Raw genomic sequence first — 19,947 nt, forward strand, 5'->3', positions numbered from 1 at the left:
CCACTGACTAGCGGGCAATAGACCTCCAATCCAGTTTAAAAAATGACAAAACTCAAAATAAAGTTGATTAGACGCCTAATATTTACATTTAGTTTGTATTATTGTAGTAGTTTAGGGCCTATTCATTTTCAAATAGAAATATAATGTGTTCTAAAATCATTCAATCAATAAATAAGCAAGGCTTTTTAAAAAAAATACATAAGGATATACATTTTTTTTAAACATAAAGTATTTTTTTAACCTTTACCCTAACCTTAACCCCTTATCTGTCTTTCTGTGAATTGCAATTGAATGACCTTTAAACTCTTCCACATTCTTAAACCAACATTTTCTATATATACATAAAAAAATGCATTTCCACAGATACCAAGAGGTCGTTTTTTCCCTATTAATATACCATCATGAAACTGCAGTACTTCACAATCCATCCAAATGCCTACTTTTGACATCCTTGAGAAATTCAAGGCCATATTTTAGTGGGATGTAGAACGTCAATATATTTTAGTTAACACAATTCCGTGCAACGATGATGCTTTATCGCTTTCTTGACGCCTCAAGAGTCCAATGTCCCCCTCTTGGGAATAAGATACTTTATCAATATGTACAGTTGGCAAATCAAAATATACAGAGCGATACTAGAAGGAGTAAAAGCAGCCGTCCAAGATATTAAATAAGTAATACTCTTTTGTGTACGGCTTTATTAATATCAATTTTGTATGGGTGTATGTTACTCTACATCTAAATACATGTGCATTTTTCTAACAGAGATTGAGATTGTCTTCAGTGGACATCCAATCGTGACCGGACGTTTGGTCGCCGGTCAAATGTACTTAGATATTAAACAGGACTTAGATACTAAACTCTCTCTCTCTTAGATATTAAACTCATGAATATAATTAAAATATATATATATAAAATAAAACGATGTGCCGTTTGCATGTTGCAAGTTGTCTGTTTCATTGGGCCCTGTGATTGGCTGCCAATCAAATCAAAATAGCCTACAACATGGAAGCAAATTCAAGGAAATGCTAAGTTAATGTCACTTATTTAAATCCCGTTTCCCATTTTTTTTTTCATTCTGGGATTTTCACTATTAATGTCAACCACTATTGTCTCCAACATAATTACATGTAGACACTGTACTTAAAAGAACAAAAAACAGGTAGAACAATCATCACATAGTGCAGAGATATGTACTCTGTGCCTCGGCTAAGGGGGAAACTGAAGCGTTATCTGAATGACAGAGTTATTGTTTGCCTGTAGCTCTCCACTGAACAGTTACTGAGTAAAGAGGTGGGCAGAAGGGAGACTGCCCACCCAGGCAATCTACTGTTGGAGGACTTGAGGGAGGTGGAATTAGTCCTTCTCCACTGAGTCTGCCTACTGCTTCGGCAGTTTCTCTCGTCAATAGTTCTCCGCCGAGTGACGAGCTGAAATTCATCTTTCGATTGGCTGACTCCATTCAAACCTTGAAAAAAAAAAACATATCTACTCTCCTCTTCTAGTCCATTTGTATCTGGACTTCCATTACCGTCAATGGAACTCCCAAAAAATGGTTTTAAAATAATAAAAATTGGCTGAAAAATGTAACGTAATGCATTTTCTAGTCCTAGTCTTAAAATATTAATCCCAAAAAACTTTGGGGCATTTAGTCAGCCAAATGTGCCCCATTTTGTCGGAAATTAATTTGCAAATTAAATTAGAAAGATTTGTTTTATATGTTATAGACTTAACCCGAGGCAGTCAGCAGTTATAAATGTAGTCAATAATCCATTTTGGCGTGTTGCGACATTGAGGGATTCCAGCTAATTATTATTGGCAAGATAAAGCACTGCGAGAAGCGCTCTGAGCATGGAGGACAATTTCAGGACGGAATGTGTTATCCAAAATAGCTTGAATATATATATATGTACTACAGTGTTTAACTAACGCGTTGCACTGCCACCCAATGTAAAAACACTGGCACAGCTTGTCTAAATGAATTATGCCTCAAGCATGTATAATAAATACAACTACACTACCCACTTTTTTCAATGCAAAATATATTCCTTGAGCAATAATAGAATGATTTTTTTGTACTGATTTACAATACTAACTAGGAAAATAACAGTGAATGAGATCTTGCAGAGGAACCCAGTAAAAGTCATCTTAAATGCTTACATTTGTTTTTATAAAGGAATTGCATAGAGACCACCTAGAATTTTAAAGTTATTTATGTCATCCAGTCACTATTTTGAGTAATTAAATAAAAAAATAGGTCATATTATAAAGACTTAGCTTCCTAATATGTGGACATGGCATTTTTGCTCAGGTAAACCACAATGTTAAAATTTAGTGTGACCTTTATGACCCCCAATATGTCCTGACCATATATTTAGACACTGTATAAATTTAAATGAACTACATTGTATTTTTCTTAGAATATCATTTCAAAAGTAATGGCTGCCAATGAGTGCCCTGTAAAGATTTAAATGCACAGTTATTTTGTCTTATTTTAATTTTATTTGGCACTTTAAGTGTATTTGTGTCACATAACACAACCGCAAAATTTAAATGTATTCCCAACGGTTAATTAGTTTAATTCCCCAAATAAATATGTGGTTTGTTAAGAGATGGAATTACTACAAGATCACAATCCACTTTTCCATCTTTGCAAAAAAAAAAATTAGATATATGCTGACCTCTGCAGGTGCAATCCTGCCTTACATTTTTGACAGGCATCATTTCATCAAAAAAACCCAGTTGTCAAACATAAAAACAAAAAGATCTATCAACACATGAAGAAAGCATCCACAGATGTATGACTGCAGTTCAGCACCATCACATCAAATGATGAGAAACGTATCAAGATGGAGGCAGGCCACCCAAATAAGACGGCAAAACTATAGCGTTGCGGCCAAAAGTGGGCCATCGGCCTTTAGTGACAAACAAGCAGAGGCTTGACTTGAATTGGAGAAAATAGAGGAGAGGAAAGGTGTCGGTGGGGCTGGCATGGGGGCACAAAGTGGAAATGACAGTCTTTAGGCCATAAGTGGCAGCAATTGAGGGGAAAGAGGCAAAAGTGCAGCATTAATGGTGATTGGCACACGGGCCACGGGCAGAGGTGTCCAACTAAAGGACTCTTATGGACTGCAGCGAGCTGCTTGCTAGTCACTCGACCATTTTTATATAGAGGAATCCAGGGGAAAAAAAACTAAAAGCTCAAAAAGACCAGGTTGGATGTCAAATGTTGGGTTAAAGGTCAAAATAATAACATTTAGTATAAGTGTGTGGACATCACGTATATGTGATGTCATGTATGTGGACATCAGGGCTTTATTTTGTTATTATTTTAATTGGGTAAAACAATCACCTGCTCTATAAAAGATGAAAAAACAATTACAATATATGTTGTGCTTAAATGTTCATTTAGTCTCCTTTACTAGAGAATAATACCTGCTCAATCAATCTATATCGTAAAAGCTTAAAAGTCTCAATACTGTAGGGACAAAGTGTGTGAAATTAATCTTATGTAGGCACAAAATGGATAGTTATTATTCTTATTGTATTTTGTACTATTATTTAGTTGCACTACAAGCGTATTCAACTGTATTCTAACTGGTTGCCAGCAGGGAGAGACACATTCCCACCACATTATGTAAATAGATCCCATTAAATTATTACTAAGCCAAGTATGCAATATTGAGCTGCATGTTTTTAGCTCTAAATAGATCTCTATTCTTGGAACATAATCATGACTGAAACCTGGCATCCACAAGTATTGACATTTTGAATTGGACATCTAGGCCAACAAAAAAAACAACAACACCATCACCAAAGACAGAAAAAAATACTCACCATGTCGATGCAGCAGACAAACACGGGGTTGAGATACACAAAAGGGAAGGCCAGCCTTAAAAAAACACAGCAGGTGAAACTCATAGACACTCGTCACTTTCCCAGGGCACAAAAGGAAACCCACCAAAAAATGACACTACAAGGTATTATATTATAAGGTTAATAAAATAGAAGCATTCAATACAAATCATAAACAAGTAGGTGTGTTAAGTACCATTGCAAGAATGAATAAGTTGACTCCAGTGGCTTCTTTCAACAAAAGATGATGGCCTTAAAGAGCTTTTCTCACTGATACATTTGGCTCATGAGTCCACATCTGCTTGTTGGCAAGTTAATTGTCTAGCTCCGCCTATCTACCAGTGACCTTAATTGTCTTGTAATCTTCAGTCAAAGATCAGCTATGCCTTCCTTTTCTATAAGCACGTCTGCAATTGATGGGTGCCTCATAATGAAGGGTTGATTCCCTTGATGGCAACAAAAAGAAAACTTTAACTTTAAGACAAATTACAAAGTAATTTTTGTCCAATTTACACAAAATAAATCAAAAAATGAAGGAACAAAATAGTTATCAGACAGTTTTTTTAACAAAATGATACAGTTCTGCCAAAATGGGCCCGGAATAAAGACAAAGTGACCTGGAAATGTTCAAAAACAACATGGAAATGCACCAAAAAATAAAAGGCAGTGGCCTGTAAATGCACCAAAAACTATAAGGGCGTGGCCTATAAATGTCCCAAAATCAACAAAAAGTGACCACACATAATTTCTCTAGAAATGCCATCTTCTAGTTTACAATGTTTGCCAGCCATGAAAAATCCCAGTGTGATGTTTTGCTGACATGGCCTCAAGTAGATATGAATTTATAAATGACAAATATAAAAAAAAAATCAATAAATAGCAGATTACATCTGACTCTGGGCCTTGAGTTGCAAAGCAAACAAAGATGGAAGGTAAAGTCAGTAAAGCGATGCTTGGAGAAGCATTCCATTTCAAAGGTTCAGGCCCGATATGCAGTCATAAATGTTTGTTTGCCTCAAGGTCCTCATGTGGCAACTCCAATAACAGATAGGACTAGCTGTTATTATTATTTTTAAATTTCATTTCAGCCATCAATCCTCTGCTTTTGCTTCATACCACAGGCGATAATCTTTAGAAAATGCAAGAATCCGTTTCCAAGAATGACCGAATGATGAATTCATATAAAGTCTTTTCATTTTTTCTCTTCCAACATCAATATGTCTAAAAACAACCTTTATGTCAAGTTCTTTATACTTCACATTTTTTTATTGCAATCCTGATGAATTCAAAATAAATAAATAAAAACGGAATGTCGTTGTATTTATTTTCATTGGTTTCTATTTATTAAGTTTCAAATGAAAAGGGAAATATTATTGTTATTTTGAGTTTTATTTGGTCATCTACATATTTTCAATCATGTAATAATAGCTGAAAAAACCTTCCTAGTCTAATCCTATTGGACGTCTAACTTTATACCGTATTTTCAGGCCTATAAGGCGCACTTAAAAGTCTTAAATTTTCTCCAAAATAGACATGGTGCCATATATATTGAAAAAAACATTAAAATATGCCATCCATTGAGGGTGCACCTTATAATGTGGTGCACCTTATAGTCGTGAAAACACAATACTCATTCATTATTTCTCCTAAAGTCTATTTTTACGTGTTATTTCAAAAATATCCAAAATGTGAAGTCCACACATGTCAACAACAGCTCTTAAAGGGCTTGAATGTATTTTTAAATGCTACAAATTGCCCTAAAACAGCTCAAATATCAATTTTGCCACCGCCAATTGCCCTTGCTACCCATTTTCTGCAATTTATCCAACTAAATAAATCTAAATTGGCACGCCTTGCATAGCCTGAAGTAAAATAATAACCCTGCAAACAACGCACGCACAGAAGAGAGAGAGAGGTCACTTGTGTTAATTGTTATTACACCCATAACCAGAGCAGTCAATCAAAGTAAGAAGCACCATTTTGCTTATGGCACATTACCGGTCGTAGTAGCGAAATAATGAGGTCACCTAAAAAATAAACTGGCTTTTCCAACACTTTTTATTAAAAGCGATTAAGAAACGGCGTATTGCATCGCTCAACCTTAACTAATCCCAAGGTTTTAAACCCGAAAAGTAGTTAAAGACAAAAAAGGGATGGGTTTTGTGACTACTTTTGCCCTTGAGTGGGTGGAAAATCAAAGGAGCAATAGCTATATATAATCGCTTTTGTATTTTTTGATCCCTAAATATGGCGTTTGTGTCCTTTTATCCCAGCTAGTTAGTGGTTGGGCGGGTAAGTGATGCCGTGCACTTAGGCTGTGAAAAGCAGGTCAATGTGAGAATGGAGAGTAAAGCACATGTGCATTACATGGATAGCCTTGGGATTATTTGGCACAAAATGTCTTAATTCCTCTGTTCACTAATGATCCAGGGAAAATACCCTCTAATCTCCGTTCCATTAATTAAAAAGAGCATGAGCCCGTGGAAAACCTCGCCATCTGCTGTCGTTTCACTGCTGCCGACAGATTGTGTTTTCCGCTTTCGGCATGGGTAACTGGGCTTGTTTTTTGGAGGGGGATATTGTAGGTTTTAAGTTAGGCTATCTCTGTTGTTTTGGGTTTGCGTTAAAGGGACGTTTTTAAAGAGAAATTATGTAAAGATGGAACTCATTTGGCTGCCATAGACGTCAATGGCATTGATCAATGGGCAAGGCTTCTAAATTAAGTTAAGAAAATGTGAATTAGTGAAACAAACAACAACTATACGATGCTTTAGTAGTTCCTAATTGGATCAGATTTCTATTTGAAGTCATTTTATACTATAGTAGAATATAATAATTAATTTTTCGTGTATTTTTTGTCAATTTTTTATTCATTTTATATATTAACAAAATATATACCCTACAATTGTACTAAAAACTACTTATTTGTTATTTTATTAAGCCAATTAATCATAATTCCCTTCTCTAATTATATATATTTATTCTATATAGATAGACAAACAGGCAGACATTCAGTCACAAGGGGTGCCGGAGCCAACTATGACCAGAGAGCCTTGAGTAAATTTCTAGCCAATCACAGGGCACGAAAAAACAGACAACCATTAACATTCCCACTCTTATCTAGAGCCAATTTTATCCCAATTCTCTATCAAATGAATGTTAACATAATACATGACTCCAAAGGTGATGAACATGGCAAGATTTTATCATGCTACATTTTTCTTTAATAACCCAATATAGCCCTTTTGCCCTATCAAGGGTTAAAAGCCTGGGGTCTCTAACATGAATTGGATAGTCGGCAGTAAAGATTATCCAAACAGATGTCGTTTTATCTCCAAATGAAACAGTAGGGCCAATAATACCACACACACTCACACACACACAGAAACACACACACACACACACTCTGAGTCGACTCCCCCCAACCCATCCGGACCCTCCCTCTCTTTTTCTTCCTCTCAGACATCAAGACGGCGAGCCGCATCATCCCAAGCAATGTCAAGTTTTTGTTTGCTTTCGTCTTCAAATCTGCTCCCAATGCCTTGCCATCTGGTCAAGTTTTGACGGTCCTCCATCGCCATCCTTCCCGACCATGGACTCGCAAAAAGAACCCAGAAGACGTCATCCGTGCGTTAAATTCCACCTACTTTACACTATCGTTTGTCTCTTGGACTTAGCTCGGGGACAGATCCGCTACTCGGTCCCGGAGGAGCTTGAACACGGCGCTTTTGTGGGGAACATCGCCGAAGACTTGGGTTTGGATTTAGACAAACTATCCGCGCGGAGATTCCGCATCGTTTCCGGAACCGGGAGGCAATACGTGGAGGTCAACTTGGAAAACGGAGTCCTTTTCGTCAATGAGAAACTGGACCGCGAAGAACTATGCGAGCAGAGTTTGGCGTGTTCCTTCCACTTGCAAGTCGTCATCGAGAACCCCCTGGAGCTCTACCGGGTGGAGGTTGAAATCCTGGATGTCAATGACAACTCCCCTAGCTTCCCCTGGACGCAATTCAACCTGGATATTTCCGAGTCGTCGACGCCGGGTTCGCGCTTCCCGCTGGAGAGCGCGCAAGATCTGGACGTGGCTCCTAATTCGCTACGTACTTATCTACTAAGCGTCAATGAACATTTCACCTTGGACGTCCAGACTAGAAGCGATGGGAGTAAATTCGCCGAACTGGTTCTCCGGAAACCGCTGGACCGAGAACGCCAGGGCGCGCATCAGATGGTTCTGACGGCCGTGGACGGCGGTTCGCCAGAACGGTCCGGGACGGCGCAAGTTGACATCGCCGTTTTGGACGCCAACGACAACGCGCCGGTTTTTGACCAGTCTTTTTATCGAGTACGGCTAATGGAAAACGCCGCCAAAGGCTCGGTGGTCATCCGAGTCCACGCGTCAGATCTAGACGAAGGCACCAACGCCGATGTGGTCTATTCCTTCAGCGGACACGCGCCAATTAAGGTACGCCAGCTTTTTCTGGTGGACCCTCGCACGGGGGAGATCCGAGTAAAGGGACCAATCGATTATGAGAAAACTAGGATGCATGAAATTTACATCCAGGCTAAGGATAAAGGTCCTTCAGCCGTGGCGGTCCACTGCAAGGTGTTGGTCAACGTGGTAGACCAGAATGACAATATCCCAGAGGTCATTTTGACGTCCGTGTCCTCGCCGGTCCACGAGGACGCACCCCCAGGGACCGTCATCGCCGTCATCAGCGTAACGGACAAGGACTCTGGGGAAAATGGGAAAGTGGACTGTGAAATTCCGAATTTAGTCCCGTTTCAGCTCCATTCTTCTTTCCAGAACTACTACACTTTGGTGACGTCTGAGTTTTTGGACCGGGAAGCCGTGGCGGAGTACAATATCACCCTCACGGCGAGAGACTTGGGTTCCCCGGCTTTGTTTACCCGGAAAACCATCATGGTCCAAGTGTCTGACGTCAATGACAACGCGCCTCAGTTCAAACAGCCTTCCTACGCGGTGTATTTGACGGAGAATAATGCTCCAGGAGCCTCGGTCTGCTCCGTAACGGCACGGGACCCGGATTGGGGCCAGAATGCGTACTTATCCTATTCCATTATGGAGGACGACATCCAAAAAATGCCCGCTTCCACCTATGTTTCCATCAACTCGGATAACGGCAACATTTACGCCCTCAGGTCGTTTGACCACGAGCGTTTGAAGAGCTTCCAGGTGACGGTACGAGCCCAAGACGCCGGTTTCCCACCTCTGAGCGGCAACGTGACGGTAACCGTGTTTATTTTGGACCAAAACGACAACGCGCCGGTCATTTTGTCGCCCCTCCCTCAAAACGGGACGCCTCCGACGGAAGTCGTGCCGAGATCCGTGGACGCCGGATACCTGATCGCCAAAATCCGAGCATCGGACGCCGATTCCGGTCAGAATTCCCGTCTTTTTTATCAAACGCTGCAAGCCACCGACCCGAGTTTGTTTAGCGTGGCTTTGTACACGGGAGAAATCAGGACAGTCCGCCAATTGACGGAGAAAGACCCTACCAGGCACCGATTGGTCATTGTAGTGAAGGACAACGGACAAGTCCCCCTCTCGGCCACAGTTTCCATCATTCTGTCAGTGGTTGACAGCCTGCCAGAATCGGCGCCCGATCTGGGCGACCTGTCACCCAGGCCCCGTCACGGCTCCAACTTTAGCCTCTACTTAATCGTATCCCTGGGCGCCGTCTCCTTAACGTTCCTGGTGGCTATCATCGTCATCGTTAGCGTGAGGAAGCTGAAGGACGGCGTGTCCGCCCAAGAGTCCGACTTCCCCTCCTCCGACGTCTGTCGCCGTTGTTGCTGCTACCGCACGACGTCCGTCGACTCCGACCTGTTCAAAAAGACCAATTTGAACATGCGGATGTCAGCCGACGCCGAGACCAGCGGCGACGGCGCCCGGCCGCCAGCTTACCGCTACAAGATGTGTCTGACGCAAGAATCTTCCAAAAGTGACTTTATGTTCTTAAAGCCATGTAGTCCGGTTTTATCGGTCCGGCAAAATAATGACAGCAAAAGCTCGGACTACCTGACGTCCGGTTGGAGCGCGTTGGAACGGAACAATCTGGCCAACAATCAGAATTCAACTCTAAAAGAGGTAAACAGTCCACAAAATATACACGGTGGTGTCAAACTGGGGGGCCGGGGGCCAGATAGGGCCTCAAATACATTATTCCGTCAAGAAAAATCGTACTATATTTGACTTTATTTCAATTTTACTCACTGAAACATTGACAGACAGCATCTATTTTTCTTGCATTTTGACGCAAGTGCATCTCAAATGTAGGCCATGTCCAAAATATCAAGTATTCCTGATTAACGTGGAACTTGTAAATGTTTGCATTATTCATCCAATTGAGCTTTCCTTGCACCATGAGTGAGTGGTGTGATGCTTGGCTTGCGAATCAATTTGTCTCTCATTACTTCATGATCTCATTAAGGTTTGCTTTTTCTGACTCCTCAGGCATAAATTGCAAATGACTAAAACCTTTAAACCCCCTTCAACTCTCTTCTGGAACATATTGCAATCAAATCTCGATTTACATATTGTAACTAGGGCACACAGCTACAAAACGAGTTAACACCCCAACATTAATAAAAAAAAAAAAATAAATAAAGTGTGCTACAGCACACTAAGGCTGAAGTTTATGAACACATACCCTCTACTGGCTTACTTTAAGACTAAAATATATTTGGTTGTAGTTGTTTACCTTGTCTTTTTGACTAAAATAAGGACCCAAGCCGCTAATGATTATCAATACAAACAAAGGAGAAAAAAAGGGCACAACCAGACAAGCAGAAAACACATTTGCTGCACTTGAGCAAGTTATTGATTAGCATTTGCAATGTTTCACCCGCACAGCTTAAGAATTCCAGCAAGGACTGGACCTGGAGCAATAATCAACAAAATTCAGCATACAAAAGGTAAATGTTTACAATCTGCCTGCCTTACATACACTTGAAAGATGGAAAATGACATTAAAAATGATGTTTTTCACTCTTCAGGTACAGTTCTGGAAATATGGAAGGCACACGTCCACAACGATTGGAGGCTGATGAGTATTTCTGCTCGGTAGCACCACAGTATTGGACTTGGGGAACTCATAAGAATGGTAAGTTTTTTTTTTTTTAATTAAGTGGCTATTTTTAGTCATTTAAAAAAAATATGCAGCGTATTTTGTAGGACTATAAGGCGCACCATCAATGAATGACACATTGTAATTTTTTCCATATATAAGGCGCACTTTTAAGTGCGCCTTGTATATGGTACTCAAAATACGGTAATTAGAATTATATGGAGATTTTTGTGATGATGATATTTTGTAATGTGTAGATTTCAAGATGTCTCTTCAAGATGGAAACAATCCCATGTTGACCTGGTCTCGAACCGGGTCTAAACCTCAATCCGAAGTAGTGGACCCACATCACGGTGTATACATTCCTTCCCAATCAGCGGACTACCAGCACAACGTGTACATTCCCGGCACCACGTCTGGCTACAGCACCCTAAAACTGGCGCCTCGGGGTGATCTGGATGTCTACAACACTTTTTCCACTTTTGGGAAGAAAAAGAAATTAATATCCAAATATGAACAGCCTTATGAAAAGGATGACGGGTACATTGGCAGTGGTATTTTTAAATGAGACTTCCACCAATGTGATCATTTTATTTGATTTGGTTGACTCATTTGGGGTTGATTATTATTTGTTTTGTGAATACTACTTTGCCATAAATACTCAATTTTTCATCTTTTCCTCCTTAAATCTAAATAAGAACACATTATTTTACCAATTTCTCCTCAAAAAGTGTCATGTATGGTAGCAAAATTCTCATCTCATCCCATTATCCTCATTGGGAGAGGCTCCAGCACCCCCCTGCGACCCTAATGTGGATAAAACCAGTTCAGAAAATGAGATGAGAGTTTTGACAGTCCTTTTTTATATTAATTACAACTAAAGATATGGTAATAATCTGGATTTACCATAACATTTAGATAGTCATGTGACCTGTAAACATTCATGATTCAACTCAACTGCATGTGGTATAAATACTTGTTTTGTACAAAGTTGTATATTAAATTTATTATAATAATAAAATGTACTGACAATCACGTGTCATTTGTATATTTTTGAATGATTCCTTAATATGAATGGTGCAGTATGTTTCATAGCATTACAAGTGGCTTTTTTACTTTAAATGTAATGCCTTTTATACTCAGCCCACACGGTGGTGCCTGATTTTCCAGCAAAACCTCCCTGTAACTGTTCCATTTGTCACTAGATGGAGTTAAAACCTAACCAAAGGGAGTCATAATAAAACCTCAAAAGCCATTCATGCTTCATTGACAAAGCCCAAAATCATTATCTGAGTTGACAAAGAAAATGAGCTTCTTCTTTTCCCTTTATATGTGTGTCTGTAATGGGGTTCATTTAATGAATAAACCTACATTTTCTAATAAACTCTCAAATATACAATATACTTACCCTTAAATTACAGTTCTTATTCAAATGTAAAGGCTTAACATGATGCAAAAAATCTAATATTGTCCTGATTACTGATTTTAGAATGGCAATTTCAATTTTTTAATGCTTTTTGCTGCTATAAAATGGTCATCCAATGGCCCCTTAGCGATAAAGACTCAACCTCCCCCCTTACACACACACACTCCCCCTTCCACACACACACACCCCTCCTTACCGCAGCGCCTTTTCGCGGTGAGGCTTGCCACTGGAGGCCAGCCTCCACAAACGCCACGCGCACACGCCCCTGACTCGCACGAGGACAAACGAACCGCCGGCTGCATTTAAGCGGCTCCCACGCGCCAAACCAAGGATGACACCGGCGCCTCTGGAAGACTGAAACAAAGGACCCTTCCCCACCACTCCGCCTTCTACTCGACTATACTCCGTTTTGAAAAGAAAACGGCGTGACGATGGCGTTTCTCCGGCTGATCGCCGCCTTCACGGTCAGTGCATTGTGGGCTCCCGCTCTTTCCATCACTCGCTACTCCATCCCGGAGGAGATGGAAGAAGGTTCTTTTGTGGCTAACCTGGCTACGGATTTGGGTCTAGATGTTCGTAGTATGGTGGAAAGAAAAGCTAAGCTGGATGTCATTCATAGTAAGAATTATCTCGATATTAACAAAGAAAGCGGCGAGCTCGTCATCCGCGAGAAGATCGACCGGGAAAGCATTTGCATGACCAAGACGGCTTCGTGCTTTCTGAAAATGGACGTCATACTGGAGAATCCCATTCGTATTTTTAACATTGAACTAGAAATCATGGACATCAATGACAACGCGCCAGTCTTCCGGAGAAAGACAATTTATCTGGACGTTTCCGAAGCCACCCCCCCTGGTGAGAGATTCTCGCTGACAAACGCGGTGGACGCCGACGTGGGCGCCAACACTATCGAGACGTACTACCTAAGCGAGAGTAAATACTTCAGCGTGGACATCCAAACCGGCAGTGACGGCTCCAAGTATGTGGACTTGGTTCTTAACGGCGATCTGGACCGGGAAACGGACGCGGTGCATCATCTGATTTTAACGGCGATGGATGGCGGGGTTCCTCCACGATCCGGCACCGCCAGTATCATCATCAACGTCCTGGACATCAACGACAATGCCCCCCAGTTCAGTCGAGACGTCTTCCAGGTCACCTTAGCGGAAAACTCGGGCGCCGGGACCGTAGTTCTGACCCTAAACGCCACGGATTTGGACCAAGGCACCAACGCGGAGCTCTTATATTCCTACACGTTGTACACTTCCGAGAAGACTCAAGAGCTCTTCTCGTTGGACCGACATTCAGGGGAGATTAAAGTCAAGGGCGCCATTGATTTTGAGGAGACCTCCGCGTTCGAGATGCACATCCAAGCTCGCGACCAAGGCTCAACGCCGCTTTTGGGGAACTGCAAAGTGATGGTTTCCATCACCGATCTGAACGACAACTACCCAGAGCTGACCGTCAAGTCTCTAAAAAGCGCCGTGGCCGAAAACACGCCCGTGGGGACGTTGATCGCCGTGGTCAGTGTTGGTGACCGCGACTCTGGAGACAACGGGGAAGTGGAGCTGGTCTTGAGTCAGCGGGAAATGCTACCCTTCACCCTTAATCGATCCTCGGAGGGTTACTTCCAGCTTTTGGTTTCAAGACCACTTGACAGGGAAGTGGAGAACAAATATGAAATAACCTTGAAGGTCAGCGACAAAGGGACGCCGCCATTGACGGAAAGCGAGACCTTCACCTTGGAGATCCACGACATCAACGACAACGCCCCCGCTTTCCCACAATCCTTCTACACCATCCACGTCATGGAGAACAACCTACCCGGAGCCTTGTTGACCTCCCTCAGCGCCTTAGACCCGGATTTGAACGAAAACCAATACTTGGTTTACTTCATCGTAGAGAAGGAGATCGCTAACACCTCCATGTCCATGTTGTTCTCCATCAACCCGGAAAATGGCGACCTCTACGCCTTGAAGACCTTTGATTTCGAGCGGGAGAGGGAGTTCCTTTTCCACATCGAGGCGAGGGATTCCGGGGTTCGACCGCTAAGTAGCAACGTCACCGTTCACATCATCGTTATGGACCAAAACGACAATACGCCGGTTATCGTGTCACCATGGCGAGCGCAGGGTTCGGTGGTAGAGCAGGTGATCCCACGGTCCACGGATAAGGGCCACCTAGTGGCCAAAGTCATCGCCATTGACGCCGACTCTGAACAAAATGGCCGGGTGACCTATCAACTCCTGCAAATCAGCGACGCCAGTCTCTTCAGCTTGGACCAATACAACGGCGAGATCCGGACCGCCAGAATGTTCAGCTACAGGGACCCTCGCCACCAACGCCTGGTGGTAGTGGCCAAGGACAACGGGAACCCGGCTCTCTCCACTACCGTCACCATTAAGATATCCACGGTAGAGCACTCCACGGCCTTTTCCGAGACCACAGAGTTGCCGTTGGAGTACGACGTCTTCACCGACTTGAACTTGTACTTGGTGGTGGGTTTAGGCGCCGTTTCCTTCCTGCTCCTCATCACCATTCTGGTGATCATCGTGCTGAAGTGTCAAAAGCCCAAGCCCAAGGCGCTGAAGATGCCCCCGCCCAATCGAAATAGCGTGATCAGCAGGAATAGCATGATTAGCCAGAGGAGTTCCACCATCGCGGATTCCACTTTGATCTCCAGCGATGCCTACTGGTACAGTCTCTTTCTGGCGGAGACTAGGAAAGGCAAAGTGGTGGTGAGGCAGCCCATAATACCCAAAGGTGCTGGATACTTTGTTTCCAGTATACCCAGGAGCATAGGGCCCAGTGAGACCACCGAGTCCAGGGCCTCCACATTGGAGGTAGGTAGAAGTTTATGGTCAAATCATTAAAAATATATATATTTATTGGTGTAGTGGTTTACTGGACTGACTGGAAGATGAATGAATTAATCATATTTACTGTATTTTTCTCTTTGAAATGAAAATGAGGACCAAAAATGAAGATAAAAATTTAATTAAAAGCCTCTAGAAAAAGGATTTTGACCATTTGAGGTCAACAATGTCACTAAGCGCTTTATTGATGATCAAAATAGATTAATCTACTCATCACGTTATCGTGATTTAAAACCAGGAGGGATGGATAAATGTCCAATGCCTCAAACAATTAATATATATATATATATTAATATTTCATATACATTCACAATAAATGAACATTTAGGAATTCATTCTAATATCAAATCCAATTGATCACCATTAAATTGCGATTAAGACTATTTACTCTGAATTAACATCTGGCTGAGATCACTAACAACACAAAAAAATGAATATTACAACCTACACACCCCAAAACATGATGGTCACCTACGTTTATGCACGCCGGCCCACTAGATAGTTAACTCAAATCATTGGAGTAGTCCAAAAGCAATTGAATAATTAGGTCAAACGAATAGAGTGAAGCCCCCCACACAAAAGCAGGCAAAATATTCCACTGTTCAATGTCTAATGTAGGTCATTTATCTCGGATGCATATCACAGTAGTGGGTGATGGGAGAATGGGAAAAACATCAAAGAGAGCGCAAAAAAAATGTCTTAAATGAGTCGAATTGTGAAAGGAGTCGAATCGGTCTGCCCGAGAATCAAAAACAATTGAACTTCTCAGGTCAAACGTGATTAAAAATGTCTTTCTGCTCCACTAACCCGACATATTGACATAAAGGTCAAACGTGAAGTCATAAAAAATGAGTGGCCATATATTTTCAATGCATTATATTTGACCTTTGAACTCATTGTGCAATTTGTCTATCTTTCCTTTTCTTAAGTACTCCAAATGAAGTCTAATCTACAAGTGGAGGTAAGATTTAACTATTTCTATCTTTTTCCATGTCTAAATTCAAATTTCAGTTTGTTTCCAAATCCCTTGGCTTAAAAAATGGTTGTCATTATTAATGTCACATTCAAATTGGCCCGCTTCTAAACAGGTTTAGTGCGGATTAGAAGGAAATTGGCTGCTGGTCAGATTCCTGTTGTGCACATCTGTTTATCCTAAATTCTGGACATCCAATGTAATAGTAAAAAAAAAAGATAATTCCACAATTTGGAGGCCCACTTGAAGATGTTGCGTCCGTGTATTTTGTAAGTAATTTTGTCCTTGTGTTTCCCAGCAGGCCACCAGAAGAGGAATAGCGTGATCCAATCATCTCTTCCTGGCAGTCACTGACTCATAAACAGATGTAAAACTTACCCGAAAAGCCGATTTTTCTGTCCTTCGCTCCTCCAAATATTTTCAATAGCGACATGCAATAGGTAGTAGATAATAGATCCTGTAAAACTTTACTCATCCAATAAGCAAAAGAGTCATTGTTTCATTGAGAGTCATTCGGATCTATTTTCAGCATGAGTCTAAATTTGATCCAATTTGAACAATCGGGATTAAAAAACGTTTTTTTGGAACAGAAATGAGGCTTTTTCCTTTTTGCGCAACTCAAAATGTTCCATTGTTCTTCTCGCTTAAGTGTCAGAAAAAAATGGTGTCTTGTAAAAAGCGCGTTTAACCCTTTATAGGGCGGTTGTTTCACTCATTGGCTGCCATTGACGTCAGTAGATGTCCAATTTATTTGAACTGGGAGGCAAACTGAATGGCAGCCAATGGGATTTTTTGGGTTGATTTAATTGGAGGAAATTTGTTATATTATTAGTTCTACATTTAGAAAAAAATATTAATATACTGCTAAATTAATACAATTAATTTGGATTAATTTATTAAAAAAGGGACTTTTAGTCTCATTTTTTTGGTCTTTTTTGGCCTAATGTAAAATATTTTTTCTAATGAAGTGAATTAATTAAAATATATAAAAAATGCTGTTAATTGTGGTCAAAATGAACACATTTTTTTGTTTTAATTTTGATAAATAGTGACTTGCCCTATAAAGGGTTAAATAAAATAAGAGACCAGGTGAATATGATTCTTCCATTGGTTTAATAATACAGAATCAAATCAGGTAAACTCATTCATTTACGTAAATGCTGTGTAGTTTCCTTTTTAAAAATGACATGTTGACTGTTTTATATGTGGAGTTTATGCCAAATAATCTCATGATTTGACATTCTCCCATATTTTACTCCAAAAAAATGAAGGGTAATATAAGGTATTATTGAGTTTTTCCATGTGTTTGTTGTCTTCTTGAACTTTTTGAACATTTTTCAAGCTTTGAGTAGCACATGAACATTTATGACTGTCTTTTTTAATATTATGCTGTATTTGGGGGACAAATTACATGCAATAATATTCATTTTTGAGGGGAAATACTTTGAATGTCAAACCAACTTAATGTTTCAGGAAATAGGACATGAAAAACTCCAAAAAAATGCATTGTATATTTAAAAAAATGGCTTTTCTATACATAAATTAAGATGACCAAACTGGCAATAAAAATATAATCTGATAAATACCAAGTTATTGCCACCTGAACTTGGATTTTTGGGGATTTTAAGACTATAAATTGATGTAAAATATATGAAAAAAATAATGATCTCGTGATTGAGTTGAATTCCAAGCGAGATTTATTAATTTCTGTTTTTATTGATCATTAATGTCTTAACTTTTAATGCTGCTTCTGTGGGATTTTTCAAGGGCATTTTGTGTTGCGTATATGTGAATCTTAGTGGATTTGATGTTTTGCTAGTCTGTAGTTTTTTGGGGGAAAATGCTGTCCCTTTTTTTCATTCCCGATTCTTGACTTTAACTTCCCACTGACGAGATGCTTGTACTTAAAGCAACTTGCTGTATTTTTTGGTGCTGCTTGATCCAATCTGACGTCGGTCCGGGTCTCCAGAATGTGCTTCAGACTGCAGGGATGGAGAAAAGAATGAAATCCAGCCAGCAAAAGTATTGGCAGCTCTTTAAAAATAGGCACAATACAAGAAGGGAATGGCAACCATTGAATAGAGATTATATTTCGCAAGTCAGCAAAGGCTGAGAATTGTTACTTTTGCATATTTTACAACAATGAAATGTGACAAAAGATTTAATGCAGGCATATGTTGTTGTTTTTTTAACCCTTAGATGCATAATTGGGTCAGAAATGACTTTTTTTTCTTGAATTTGAATTCGTCTAAACATGTTTAGTCTTTTTTGTTGTTGTTTTTGTGCTTTTTGTTTTTTTAATGCATTTTCATGGCGTTTTGATTGGTATTTTTTGCGATTTTTGCATTTTCCATGCATTTTCATGGCATTTTAATTGTATTTATTGCAATTTTTGCATTTTTCACGACCTCTTTTATGCATCTAATGGTTAAATAAGTCTTTTCTGAAAGTGTCTGAGTAATTGCACTCCTGATAAGCTTTTCCGTGCCTTCTGTATTGTAAAAAGATGTTCTGACTTTTGATAAATTCAATAATTATGACCAGTATTATACATCAGAGGTTGGATTTAAAAAAATATTTAAAAAATATCCAAAAGTGGAAAAAAACTTCTTTAAACTAGCGTCACTATTCATCACTAGCACCTGAAAAATATGCTATTAACTAAACCTAACCCCCCAAAACTAAAAAATGCTTATAATTTGCCAAAGACAAGTTTTAGAATACTATTGTAGCATCCCTTTTTTCCAACTAAATCATCCCTTAATTAAGGATCCCAATATTTATATAAAATAAAACAATAAGTTCCTTATGGAGTGTAATCAGTCCTTTGTTTTTTTTCAGGACCAGCAGACGCATTTACTGTAAATTAAAACACTTTCTACACTTGTTTAATTCTTAACGTCGTCTATTTGATAAGTTCATTACAATTTTATGGAATCTTTAGCAAATTTTAATTTAAATCGCCAGTTGTATTGTAAAGGATTTACATCAAATGGCCTGTCCAGTTAACTGCCATTGACAATGATAGACGTCCAATCACGTGTCACTTAAAAAAGTCAATATACAATCTTTAAATGTCTTTCATATGACTAGATGTCAAATCCATTGGGAGTGGGAAGGGTGGCAGATGGATAGCATCGTCAATGGCAGCCAAATTGAATGATTTGATGTTGCTTATTTGGCTTTAATGTTCTGCTTGATCATCATCATTTCAATAAAGTTTTTTTCTAAATGGGCCACTTTGTTGTGTTTCTTATGGTTAAAAAAGACGTCTCAATTCATGAAAATAACTCGTCAAAGACGTCAACTCATATTTCGACCCACTTTCTCTGTTTATTCTTTAAAAAAAACAATAAATGACGACAAAAACTCCCAGAATGACAAATAAATGTTTTGTTTGTCTATGACTCTTACAGAGCCTTCAATTACATGAGATATGACATCTTGTTTATGATTCTGTTTTGTAATATTGCCTATTTAATATTAATTGTGTTATACAAATTCATTTTCTTTACCTCGCCTTTCTTCTCCGCTTTTATTTTATTTAGTTTTTTATGATGAGGCAATTAAAACATAAACACCACACTAAGAGTTTTTCAATGAAATATTTATAGAAAAGCCCACAACAAAAGCACAAAAGTACACCAAAAAATCCACTTTAAAACTTGCAGTAGACTTGGCTTCGGTATCGTTTTCCTTATTTATCTATTTTGTGGTGGATTAGGTTAT

The 19,947-nt window shown here is 39.8% G+C and overlaps 2 protein-coding genes and 1 long non-coding RNA gene across 3 annotated transcripts; 2 read left to right on the forward strand and 1 right to left on the reverse strand.

Moving 5' to 3' along the window:
• Window positions 1-1,115: 1,115 nt before the first annotated feature.
• On the reverse strand, window positions 1,116-4,532 carry LOC144213040 (uncharacterized). The gene is made up of 3 exons (XR_013329866.1): window positions 4,052-4,532; window positions 3,838-3,892; window positions 1,116-1,468 (listed from the first exon to the last, which is right to left on the reverse strand). It is a non-coding gene; the product is annotated as an uncharacterized LOC144213040 (long non-coding RNA).
• Window positions 4,533-7,245: 2,713 nt separating this feature from the next.
• LOC144213039 (protocadherin gamma-C3-like) lies at window positions 7,246-11,978 on the forward strand. The gene is made up of 4 exons (XM_077741282.1): window positions 7,246-9,964; window positions 10,730-10,791; window positions 10,873-10,979; window positions 11,201-11,978. The coding sequence occupies exons 1-4, from the start codon at window positions 7,448-7,450 to the stop codon at window positions 11,509-11,511; spliced, it is 2,997 nt and encodes a 998-aa protein (XP_077597408.1). The 5' UTR covers window positions 7,246-7,447; the 3' UTR covers window positions 11,512-11,978.
• A 608-nt stretch (window positions 11,979-12,586) lies between these two features.
• Window positions 12,587-19,454, forward strand: LOC144212997 (protocadherin alpha-C2-like). Its single transcript, XM_077741231.1, has 3 exons — window positions 12,587-15,212; window positions 16,175-16,206; window positions 16,517-19,454. The coding sequence occupies exons 1-2, from the start codon at window positions 12,801-12,803 to the stop codon at window positions 16,184-16,186; spliced, it is 2,424 nt and encodes an 807-aa protein (XP_077597357.1). The 5' UTR covers window positions 12,587-12,800; the 3' UTR covers window positions 16,187-16,206; window positions 16,517-19,454.
• Window positions 19,455-19,947: the final 493 nt, after the last annotated feature.

Source organism: Stigmatopora nigra, chromosome 19 (assembly GCF_051989575.1).
Source record: "Stigmatopora nigra isolate UIUO_SnigA chromosome 19, RoL_Snig_1.1, whole genome shotgun sequence".
In the NCBI taxonomy this organism is placed as follows: Eukaryota; Metazoa; Chordata; class Actinopteri; order Syngnathiformes; family Syngnathidae; genus Stigmatopora; species Stigmatopora nigra.

Coding starts and splice junctions, on each gene's coding strand:
- LOC144213039 (XM_077741282.1), top strand. CDS start 7,448: ATGGACTCGCAAAAAGAACCCAGAAGACGTCATCCGTGCGTTAAATTC. Junction 10,792..10,872: donor CAAAATTCAGCATACAAAAG/GTAAATGTTTAC, acceptor TTCACTCTTCAG/GTACAGTTCTGGAAATATGG. Junction 10,980..11,200: donor TTGGGGAACTCATAAGAATG/GTAAGTTTTTTT, acceptor TGTAATGTGTAG/ATTTCAAGATGTCTCTTCAA.
- LOC144212997 (XM_077741231.1), top strand. CDS start 12,801: ATGGCGTTTCTCCGGCTGATCGCCGCCTTCACGGTCAGTGCATTGTGG.